The sequence below is a fragment of the Schistocerca gregaria genome, chromosome 2 (genome assembly GCF_023897955.1).
Source record: "Schistocerca gregaria isolate iqSchGreg1 chromosome 2, iqSchGreg1.2, whole genome shotgun sequence".
NCBI lineage: Eukaryota > Metazoa > Arthropoda > Insecta > Orthoptera > Acrididae > Schistocerca > Schistocerca gregaria.
The window spans coordinates 820,593,947-820,606,242 of NC_064921.1; the positions used below are offsets into that span (position 1 = coordinate 820,593,947).

Consider the following 12,296-nt stretch of genomic DNA (forward strand, 5'->3'; position numbering starts at 1 on the left):
CATAGTGTGGGCTGTATACAGCAGCAAAACACAGCGTACAACATATTGAATATACACTCCTGGAAATTGAAATAAGAACACCGTGAATTCATTGTCCCAGGAAGGGGAAACTTTATTGACACATTCCTGGGGTCAGATACATCACATGATCACACTGACAGAACCACAGGCACATAGACACAGGCAACAGAGCATGCACAATGTCGGCACTAGTACAGTGTATATCCACCTTTCGCAGCAATGCAGGCTGCTATTCTCCCATGGAGAAGATCGTAGAGATGCTGGATGTAGTCCTGTGGAACGGCTTGCCATGCCATTTCCACCTGGCGCCTCAGTTGGACCAGCGTTCGTGCTGGACTTGCAGACCGCGTGAGACGACGCTTCATCCAGTCCCAAACATGCTCTGTGGGGGACAGATCCGGAGATCTTGCTGGCCAGGGTAGTTGACTTACACCTTCTAGAGCACGTTGGGTGGCACGGGATACATGCGGACGTGCATTGTCCTGTTGGAACAGCAAGTTCCCTTGCTGGTATAGGAATGGTAGAACGATGGGTTCTATGACGGTCTGGATGTACCGTGCACTATTCAGTGTCCTCTCGACGATCACCAGAGGTGTACGGCCAGTGTAGGAGATCGCTCCCCACACCATGATGCCGGGTGTTGGCCCTGTGTGCCTCGGTCGTATGCAGACCTGATTGTGGCGCTCACCTGCACGGCGCCAAACACGCATACGACCATCATTGGCACCAAGGCAGAAGCGACTCTCATCGCTGAAGATGACACGTCTCCATTCGTCCCTCCATTCACGCCTGTCGCGACACCACTGGAGGCGGGCTGCACGATGTTGGGGCGTGAGCGGAAGACGGCCTCACGGTGTGCGGGACCGTAGCCCAGCTTCATGGAGACGGTTGCGAATGGTCCTCGCCGATACCCCAGGAGCAACAGTGTCCCTAATTTGCTGGGAAGTGGCGGTGTGGTCCCCTACGGCACTGCGTAGGATCCTACGGTCTTGGCGTGCATCCGTGCGTCGCTGCGGTCCGGTCCCAGGTCGACGGGCACGTGCACCTTCCGCCGATCACTGGCGACAACATCGATGTACTGTGGAGACCTCACGCCCCACGTGTTGAGCAATTCGGCGGTACGTCCACCCGGCCTCCCGCATGTCCACTATACGCCCTCGCTCAAAGTCCGTCAACTGCACATACGGTTCACGTCCACGCTGTCGCGGCATGCTACCAGTGTTAAAGACTGCGATGGAGCTCCGTATGCCACGGCAAACTGGCTGAAACTGACGGCGGCGGTGCACAAATGCTGCGCAGCTAGCGCCATTCGACGGCCAACACCGCGGTTCCTGGTGTGTCCGCTGTGCCGTGCGTGTGATCATTGCTTGTACAGCCCTCTCGCAGTGTCCGGAGCAAGTATGGTGGGTCTGACACACCGGTGTCAATGTGTTCTTTTTTCCATTTCCAGGAGTGTAGTACGTTTCGTCTCTGAACAAAAATCCAGGACACTTTCTTCTTTCAAATCTAGTTTTTTTCCTTACGTAAGCACACAGTAAAGTTAGAACATGAATGTGGTGGATTCAGTGCTTAATTTCTGCTTTGTACGCATATTTTGTGCTCCAAAGGCTCCTTCATGTTTTAAACAACATGTTTAACTGCATTGCCGTTGTACTAGCAAGTAATTAATGGTGTGAAAGATAAGTTATATGTTTGTGTGTGGTGTGTAGAAAAATGTGTGTATTTGTTACAATGTTATTGTTACCATGTGTGCGAATATACCCGCAGTCAACTACAATCTTGACTCACTATCTTTAAATGTGAACATTTTAGGTCAGGCTTTACCGTGACTGTTTTTGACATCAAATAGAAAGAAATGTGTGGCGAGGGCCTCCCGGCGGGTAGACCTGGTCGCCTAGTGCAAGTCTTTTGACGTGGTGCCGCTTCGGCGAATTGCCCCTCTATGTGGATGAAATGAGAATGATGAAGGCGACACAAACACCGAGTCCTGGAGCCGAGAAAATCTCCAACACATCCGTGAATCGAACCCGAGCCACCCAGCATGACAAGCCGGCGCGCTGTCTACTCAGCTATGGTGGCGGACATTGACGTTGAATGAAACAACAAGTTTACTGTTACCAGTCACTGTTTATTTATTTATCTCCACGACGCGTTTCGAAGGTGGATTTACATTCGTTAGTATGGCATGTGCGTATGTGTTGTGTTACGATTTTTTTTTTTTTTTTGTTTACAAAATATGACAGTATACATGTGATGTTTTACGACAGTGAAAGAAACCTGTGGCCAATGGAGACACTGCCACACACACACACACACACACACACACACACACACACACACACAAACACACACACACACACCACACGCACACAAGTCATACTAACAAATGTAAATCCACCTAATGATGTCGGTTTAAACTTTCTAAACGCGTCGTGGAGATAAATAAAAAGTGACTGGTTACAGTAAACTTGTTGTTTCACTTAATCACTGTCTTTAATATGTAAGAGAAAGACCACTACATGTTTTTCTAATTCCCTTGTAGAAAGAAGAAGATTTCTTTAGGAAACACACTTCTCGTTTTGGATCAAAAAAGTGAGTTAAGCTGTTGCTTCCAGCAGGACGTGGAGACGTTCGTGTCTCCGTATCATCGCAGTGAGGACCCAGCCAGCGAGTTCCGTCAGCTGCTGCAGAGCGAGGGCTTCCACGTCGTGTGCTGCGACTTGAGTCCACAGACGTTCGTATTCCCATCCGAAGCGCAGCGTAGAGGTAAGGTCGTCTTGAGTTTCACCAGCCACCGACTTCGCGAATTAAACTTCCTTTGAACAATCCTCACCTATCTCCGTGTAGTATTTGCTTTGCCCCACAACTAGATTTACGTGCTCACATTATCTTAAATCATCACAAATAGTCTCCGTAAAAAGTAACACTTGTGTCCAACTCCAGTCACTAATTAGAGTAATGTCCTTACTGGAGTGCCGGCCAGTGTGGCCGAGCGGTTCTAGGCGCTACAGTCTGGAACCGCACGACCGCTACGGTTGCAGGTTCGAATCCTGCCTCGGGCATGGATGTATGTGATGTCCTTAGGTTAGTTAGATTTAAGTAGTTCTACGTTCTAGGGGACTGATGACTTCAGAAGTCAAGTCCCATAGTGCTCAGAGCCTTACTGGGGTACAGTCCCGTTAGTATAACCACCTGTCACAAGCCTGAGTAAACACCTTATGCAGTGCGGACCACTGCGAGACGCTTAGTAAGTGAGTCAGTGAGGTTCTGGAAGGAACCGGCAGATATGTGGAGCCATACTGACTCCAGCTGCGCTAGGTTGCTTGGCTGAGCATCCATGGCGCGAACAGACCAGTCTAGGTGTTCCCGTATATTCTCAATTGGAAATTGAGTTTGGCGGCGAGAGGAATGCAAACCACGCACGTAAACTGCGTGTTGTGTCACACGTTCCGTTGTCGTGGTAGTAAACGCTATCGTGCTGAAGAAAAGCAAAGTGCATGCAGGGATTCACATGGTCCCCAGGGGTAGAAGCACACTTGTGTTGATCCACTGTGTCTTCCAGAATGGCGATATCATCCAGGGAATGCCAAAGAAACCTTCCTCAGACGACAATACTCCCTCCTCCTGTCTGGACCCTTCTACCGATTGTTGCAGGGTGCCTGCTTTCAGGAGTTTCACGCCGATGGAACGTGAAATTTGATTCGTCGGGAAAGCAACCTGTCGCCACTCAGAGGACATAGTGAACTTCATTTCCTAACTAAATGGACACGCGTTATTGATTATTAATTCAAGTAAAGTGATGTCAGTTTTTATATCAACAGTGTATAAACATGTCCTTTGTACATAGGTCTACTAATGAAATACACGTATCTTTCAGATACAAAGTTATCCACCTTCCAAAATATATTGAGTGGGTATCAATCGTTTGGCATACAATAGGGTTTGAGTACATCTCGTCAAGTTCATGTGGGGTCACAGTAGTTCTTGAAATCTACAAATTCAGTTACGTCATCAAAAACGGAAATTTCAGAATCGTGTCTCCTTGTAGGAGCACCATTATAGACACTCTTACCAAAGGTCGGTCAATCATACCATTTTCGGTGGCTGCGACATCCTGCCATTCTAGAAGGTTCTGGAAGGCAGTCACGCTCCAGCGGTCGGGGAATCTCAATCAGATTTTGCACGCTTTCGAGACGTTACAGCGAATCAGCTGGCTAAGGGGCCAAGGCGTCAGTCGGGCTACGGCCCTGAATTGCGAACAGAAGTTTAATATTGAAATATGAGTTTGAAAGTGATAATGAGAAAAACCTGTATGGTGTTTTCTTACGGAAAATTGGCGGGAAGTAATTTTGTAAAACAAAAGTGTGTAGAATCGTGAGTTTTAAACAGTGTGAACATCAAAAAGCGTAGCGTGTACAGCAGTTATTAGTAGCACGTGGCAAACTAATTTCTTAGGCGGCCACGTATCAAAGTGGAATATCGGAAATACCTAGAACACTTTTAGGTGATATTACTGAATGGCAGCAGAGGATAAAGAGCGTAAAAAGACAAGGGCTATTGGAAATCCTTGGGTAATAGAGGAGGTATTGAATATAATTGATGAAAGGAGAAAATATAAAAATGCAGCAGGCAAAAAGGAATACAAACGGCTCAAAAATGAGATTGACAGGAAGTGCAAAATGTCTAAGCAGGGACGGCTAGAGGACAAATGTAAGGATGTAGAGGCGTATATTACTAAGGGTACATCTCCGTGATTAATCTGCTATTCACAATTCAGTACCTGGCAGAGGATTCAATGAACTATCTTCAAGCTGTCTCTCTACCGTTCCACTCTCGAACGGCGCGCGGGAAAACGAGCACTTAAATCTTTCTGTGCGAATCCTGACTTCTCTTATTTTATCGTGATGATCATTTCTCGCTATGTAGGTTTTTAGCAACGAAAAACGTCTTTGTTTTAACGTTTTCCACTCCAATTCACGTATCATGACTGTGGCACTATCTCACCTAATTCGCGGTAATACAAAACGAGCTGCCTTTCTTTGTACTTTTTCGATGACATCCATGAATCCCATCTGATGCGGGTCCCACACTGCACAGCAGAACGCCAGAATATGGGGGACAAGCGTGTTGTAAGCAGTCTCTATAGTAGGCCTGCTACATCTTCTAAGTGTTTTGTCAATGAGTAGCAGTTTTTCGTTGGCTCTACCCACAACTTTATCTATGGGATCGTTCCAATTTATTGTACTTGTAATTTTAATCCATAAGGATTTAGTTGAATTTACAGCCTTCAGATTTGTGTGACTTACCGCGTAATCGAAATTTATCGAATTTCTCTTAGTATTCATGTGAATAATTTCACACTTCTCTTTATTCAGGGTCAATTGCCACTTTTCGCACCATACAGATATCTTATCTAAATCATTTTGCATTTCGTTTTGGTCATCTGGTGACTTTACAAGACGGTGAATGACAGCATCATCTGCAAACGATATAAGACGGCTACTGAGATTGTCTCCTATGTTGTTAATATAGATCAGGAACAATGTAGGGCCCATAACACTTCCATGGGGAACGTCGGATATTATTTCTGTTTTAATCGATGACTTTCCGTGTATTGCTACGTACTGTGACCTTTCTGACAGGAAATCACGAATCAAGTCGCACAACTGAGGCGATATTCCATAGGCACGCAGTTTGGTTAGAAGACGCTTGTGAGGAACGGTATCGAAAGAATTCTGGAAATCTAAAAATATGGAATCAATTTCACATCCCCTGTCGACAGCACACATTACTTCCTGAATTTAAAAAGGTAGTTGTGTTTCGCAAGAACATTTTCTGAATCCGTGCTGATTACGTGTCAATAAATCGTTTTCTTCGAGGTACTTCATAGTGTTCGAATACAGTATATGTTCCAAAACATTACTGCAAATAAACGTTAGTGATATGGCTTGTAATTCAATGGATTACTCCTACTTCCCTTTTTGGATACTGGTGTGACTTGAGCAATTTTCCACTCTTTAGATACGAATCTTCCTGTGAGCGAGCAGTTGAATACAATTGCTAAATATGGAGCTATTGTATCAGTATACTCTGAGAGGAACCTGACTGGTATACAATCTCGACCGGAAGCCTTGCTTTATTAAGTGATTTAAGCTGCTTTGTTACACCAAGGATATCTACTTCTATGTTTCTGTTCTCGGTAATTGTTCTTGATTGGAATTTGGGAATATTCACTACGTCTTCTTTGGTGAAGGAGTTTCGGAAAATCGTGTTTAATAACTATGCTTTAGTGGCACTCTAAGATAGATACTGTCTACAGGAAAATTAAAGAGACATTTGGAGAAAAGAGAACCACTTGTATAAATACGAAGAGCTCAGGTGGGCAACCAGTTCTAAGCAAATAAGTGAAAGCAGAAAGGTGGAAGGAGTATACAGAGGATCTATACAAGGGCGATGTATTGGAGGGCAGTGTTACGGAAATGGAAGAGGACGTAGATGAAGATGAAATGGAAGAGAATACTGCATGACGAGATTGATACAGCATTGAAAGACGCGAGTCAAAATAAGGACCCGGGAGTAGACAACATACCATTAGAGCTACTGATAGCCTTGGGAGAGCCAGCCCTGACAAAACTCTACCATCTGGTAAGCAAGATGTATGAGACAGGCGAAATACCCTCAGACTTCAAGAAAAATATAATAATTCCAATCATAAGGTGTGAAAATTACCGAACTATCTGTTTAATAAGTCACGGCTACAAAATACTGGCACGAATTCTTTACAGACGAATGGAAAAACTGGTAGAAGCCGACCTCGGGGAAGATCAGTTTTTATTCCGTAGAAATGTTGGAACACGTGAGGCAATACTGACCCTACGACTTATCTTAGAAGATAGATTAAGGAAAGGCAAACCTACGTTTCTAGCATTTGCACACTTCGAGGCTTGTCGATGACATTGTAATTCCGTCAGAGACAGCAAAGGAAGAGCAGTTGAACAGAATGGACAGTCTCTTCAAAGGAGGACATAACATGAACATCAACCAAAGCAAAACGAGGATAATAACCGAATTAAATCTGGCGATGCTGAGGGAATTAGATTAGGAAATGAGACACTTAAAGTGGTACATGAACTTTGCTGTTTGGGGAGAAAAATAACTGATGGTGGTCGAAGTAGAGAGGATATAAAGTGTAGACTGGTATTGACAAGGAAAGCGTTTTGGAAGAAGAGAAATTTGTTAACATCGAGTATAGATTTAAGTGTCAGAAGTCTTTTCTGAAGGAATTTGTATCGAGTGTAGTCATGTACGTAAGTGAATCATGGACGATAAATAGTTTGGACAAGAAGAGAATAGAGGCTTTTGGAATGTGGTGCTACACAAGACTGCTAAAGATTAGATGGATAGATCACGTAACTAACGAGGAGATACTGAATAGAATTGGGGAGAAGAGGAATTTGTGGCTCAACTTGACTAGAATAAGAGATCAATTGGTAGGACATATTCTGAGGCATCAAGGGATCACCAGTATAGTAGTAGAGGGCAGCGTGTAGGGTAAAAATCATAGAGGGAGACCAAGAGATGAATACACTAAGCATATTCAGAAGGATGTATGTTGCAGTAGATACTTGGAGATGAAGAAGCTTGCTCAGGATAGGGTAGCATGGAGAGCTGCATCAAGCCAGTCTCTGGACTGAAGACCACAACAACAACAACTGAATAGCAAAAGATTCATTTTGTGAACTAGCTGAAAGAAACTGACTTATGTGACTATAAGGTCAGGTCATGTAGGATTGAAAGAGACTATTGAGCGACTTTAAAATTTCTGTAAGTGGTAAACTAAAAAATGGTTCAAATGGCTCTGAGCACTATGGGACTTAACTTCTGAGGTCATCAGTCCCTAGAACTTAGAACTACTTAAACTTAACAAACATAAGGACATCACATACACCCATGCCCGAGGTAGGATTCGAACCCTCGACCATAGCGGTCACGTGGTTCCAGACTGTAGCACCTAAAACCGTTCGGCCACTCTGGCCGGCTGGTAAACTAAACCGTGTTTGATCTGAGTACTTACTTCAGAACGACCATTAAAAATAGTTCCCCATACGTATAGGATGACGAGCGCAGGTTGGTTTAGTCACATAGTTCAGTTTAATAGCCGCCTGAGTATCTTATGTTACGAGCCCCTTCCACTTTCCTGACTGCCACACAACTTGTGTGAACGTTTAAATTATTCAAAGTAGTAGAGGTGGGACGGAGGCTTACATCCTGTTGGAGAAATTTATAGAGACGCCCATGAGCAGGAGAACTTCCACCCCGGATAAATATTGAAACTATTTATCTCATTTCCAAGTCTACCACTCTACACACTAATGGTTCACCTATTGAAAAAGAAATTCGATACCTTTGTTTCTAAAATACTAAGGCATTGGTAGGCACTCAAAACCTTGTAACTCGATCTGTCTCTGAAAACCTCATGATTCGAGTTACCAGTATTCCATTACAAAGAGATATTTAGAAGTGCATGGATTTCTCTAATCTGTCAACAACTAGGCTTCTGGCATATGGTTACGTGTGTAGCTCTATTTATATTCGAGTCCAAGCCGCAGGACAAATTTTAATTCATTTCGTCTGATTCGACCATTATATAAATAACAGTTTTTGTTTCTCTTGTTAAATTTAAGAAAACAGAGCTACGAAGTTTTAATTGCTTGCGTTACGAGCGAGACCATGTATTTGTTCCACCACAGGCAGTCCTGGTTTGTGCTAGCAATGTAAATTTCACCTCTTACTGTTTCAGCTGCCCTAAAATCAGTAAATGCGTTTCTGAATCGCATACCGGAAGACCAGAAGGATGACTTTATGGACGACTGGATGCATCATATGGAGAAACTTGGAGGCTTAACAAATGACACTGAGCCCACCGGGGAGACGAAGTTCTGCATGCACTGTACGACACTGGCTGCCGTGGGCAGGAAACTATAGTACAGAGCCATCCACACACTTTGCAGCTGTCATTAACGATATTTTATGTCATTTTTATGTTATGAATTAGAAGTTCTCTTTCTATTAAGCTGCCAATAAAAAATAACTACGTATAATAAAAGGAAGTCAGACGTAAATGTGGTAATTAAGTATTGTTCTTCTGCATGGGTATTGTAAAACGCTTTTAGGAGCTGCATTGACACTGCATTTTCAGTACCTTTACCCTACTGGATATCTTTGCTGTGTATTTGAATATGGGAACTATGTTAGAATACTTGCTTAGTGAAGTGGGGGATGTTGTAATGAAAGCAGTTTGCCATTGTCTTTGTCATATCTAGATGTGCGTATTTGTATCGGATGTGTTACTAATTACAACCCTACAATTATACAGCGGTCTTTGTATCTATGTATTTATGTCATTATTAGATCAAAACAGTATATCTTTTCTATCAAGTACGTTTAATGAATTTTCCTCCATAGTTGATTCATTCTCTGTGTTTATCAAGAAAAACGGCGTTGTTCATGAGAAGAAACTATTTATCTACGTTTTTCACATGTTCAAGCCCTAAATCGCAAAGTATCACACTTTCGTGACATCGTTTAGTTAGATATCAAACTATCATTTTTCTTAAGTGGTATTTATTCACTAGACTAGTCCAGATGCAATGCCGTGCAGCTATAATCATTAACATGTCTCGGTTCGGTTTCATCAGAACTCTCGGTTATGCACCCATGCTGGATAATGATTTCAAATTTGTCCATGAGAAACAATGGAAGCCTCTTGCTTTGAGACGTAAATTTAGTCATGGAAGGTATATGGCGCCAGTAAAAAAGGTGATCTGCACCGACAACGCAACTACTGTGTCTCAGTAAGTGCAGCATTTGTTACTTATGACAGTAATTTATTATTTGACAGTTCCACGAATTGTGGTTGATATAGCTCAGTATGGTGTCTGCGCGTGTGTATCAACAGAATTATTACAAGGATGTGTTTACTCAGTTTAAATGCCTCTTGTTGATAATTTGCAGGTGCGATATGCGTTACTCTTGTATCAAACATTAAAATTGTCGGTATGTAATATTCGCTATACTGGATTCCAAGGCAGAAATTAGTAAATTATATTATAATTTCACTGTTTTTGGCAAATCCTCAAAAGGAACCAATTAGCAGGCGAAGAAAAACATGTATCTTAAAAACCAGAGACTCCATTTTAGATGTAGTGCATAGACATTGCAAGCGAGAAGTTGAAAGGACACTCTCTGGGACACTCATTTACCTAAACTAAGTTTTATGTAAAAGAGGACTTCCTTTATTGTTATGTCACTTCTGCTGTTACAGACGACATGCATGGATGCACGTTCTCGCGGCGATATCCGTTAATAAGATATTTTCGGTCTACGGACCACTTGACAGAGCTTGAAACTCGAGAATATTTTATCTCTATACATTGCATGATTTACTGAATAATAACTTAAGTTTTATTTAAAAGATTTCAGCAAGTCATTTTCAGAATCCTATAGTTGATCACATTTTTTCACTGTGTAAGGTTTATTATGTTTCAGAGAATACTTATGAGGATTGTGCACTAATTTTTTGACAGCAGAATGACGGAATGCTGTGTCGAATCATGTGTACTTTCATACAAAGTCGAAAATGCATGTCCTTTTTCTTGAAGTCCGCTTTAATACTTGTCACCACATTTTTCACATGGAAGTAGATAGGAACAAAGATTCCTTTCAAACAATGGGGACGTAAAATAGTCAGCCTGTCCCGACACACCAAAAGCAGAAGGTAAATGCGATGCCATTTGTCCGGTAAAGAAAAAGCTAATGAAGTTATTCCTGGTAATTTAATTTGTTTAATTTGATGCGTGCTGTACCGGTAACTGCATAGTGCCATCGTAGTCTGACTTACTTTTCCCGAGGCAAATCATTCTTAAATGTATTGCATACGTTTTTGTAAGAACTACAAACACTGTAAGACAGAATTAATTATCCAAATGAGACGGAAATCGGTGTATGTGATGCACATATACAGAGAAACAAATTATTACAATTAAAAAAAGATGATTTGTTCAGGAGAAAGGGTTTCACAAACTGAACAAGTCAATAACGCGTGTGTTCGCTCTGGCCCTTTCGCAAGCACTTATTCGCCTTGGTATTGGTTGATATAGTTGTTGGATGTCCTCTTGAGGGATATCGTGCCAAATTGTGTGCAACTGGAGCTTCTGATCGTCAAAATCCTGAGCTGGTAGGAGCGCCCTGCCCATAATGTTCCAAACTCTCTCAGTTGGGGAGAGATACGACGACCCTCCAGGCCAAGGTAGGGTTTGACAATCACGAAGACAATGAGTAAGAAACTCTCGGTGTATGCGGATGGGCGTTACGTTACAGGCTGGTGAACAACGCTGTGGGTAGCCATGTGTTGTTCTTGAGTAACCCCCAATACAATTACATCCTCAACGTGGTTTCGCGTTTCGAAATGCCTTTAATTGTTCGATGTATATTAAGAATTTTGTGGAAACGTAGACCACCGAATGGCAACAAGGTTTACTGAAACAGGCGGAAAAGTGTATTTAACACCGCGGTTCGCCTTTTTCTACTGTGGGTAAACTGCAAACACACTTCAGGAACCCTTCGAAAAAATATTGACCGCTTTAATTTTGCAAGCAGACAGTACAGTTGTGGTGTCATATACAGCTCGATGCTAGATTGGACGCGTTGATGCATCGTCAGAGATTCTATTAAATCCTATGGGCTGTCTTTCTCGCAGCCATCGGCATTGGCCGTTAACTACCTGGTATGGGCTTAATATGTAACTCATGTTTGTGTTGGCCAGTATGAAAGACAGTGTACACACTTTAAAAAACTCAGCTCTACATACCACTTTATGAACTTGGAAAAATTTTAACAGTTTAGTGTTAGATCAACAACTGCTAGTATTTAGCGCATAGCTGGTTTAGATTAATAAACTGATAACAGCGCATCTTGGATTTCGTGTTTCCTACACAAACTAGCTTACCGCCCGTAGCGTCGCTCGCGTAGGCTGCATGGTCTTCAGTTTTTATTTTATTCTTTGATCGAGTTTTTGTGTTGTTCACATTTGCAACATCCAATCTTTTCGTACTAATTAAGCCATAGAAGCCATAGTAAATAGTCTTCTCTTAATGTGAAAGTACTTTTGACACAAAAGCGATTCTCGTATTATTTAATCATGCCTTTGAGTTTTTGTGATATTTCCATCGAAAATTTCATTCCCTACCAATTATTTCCTTAGAAGTCCAATACCA

At 42.5% G+C, this 12,296-nt stretch overlaps 1 protein-coding gene across 4 annotated transcripts in view; it reads left to right on the top strand.

The window, feature by feature from the left end:
• Positions 1-9,451, top strand: part of LOC126336512 (juvenile hormone acid O-methyltransferase-like) — a 38,179-nt gene extending 28,728 nt beyond the window's left edge. For 3 of the 4 annotated variants that reach the window (XM_050000292.1, XM_050000290.1, XM_050000288.1), the window contains 2 exons: positions 2,637-2,787; positions 8,822-9,451. In XM_050000292.1, coding sequence (XP_049856249.1) covers positions 2,637-2,787; positions 8,822-9,006 — 336 coding nt within the window. In that variant the 3' untranslated portion in view covers positions 9,007-9,451. The remainder of the gene's footprint in view (positions 1-2,636; positions 2,788-8,821) is intronic. The other variant, XM_050000289.1, reaches the window with a different exon arrangement.
• Positions 9,452-12,296: the final 2,845 nt, after the last annotated feature.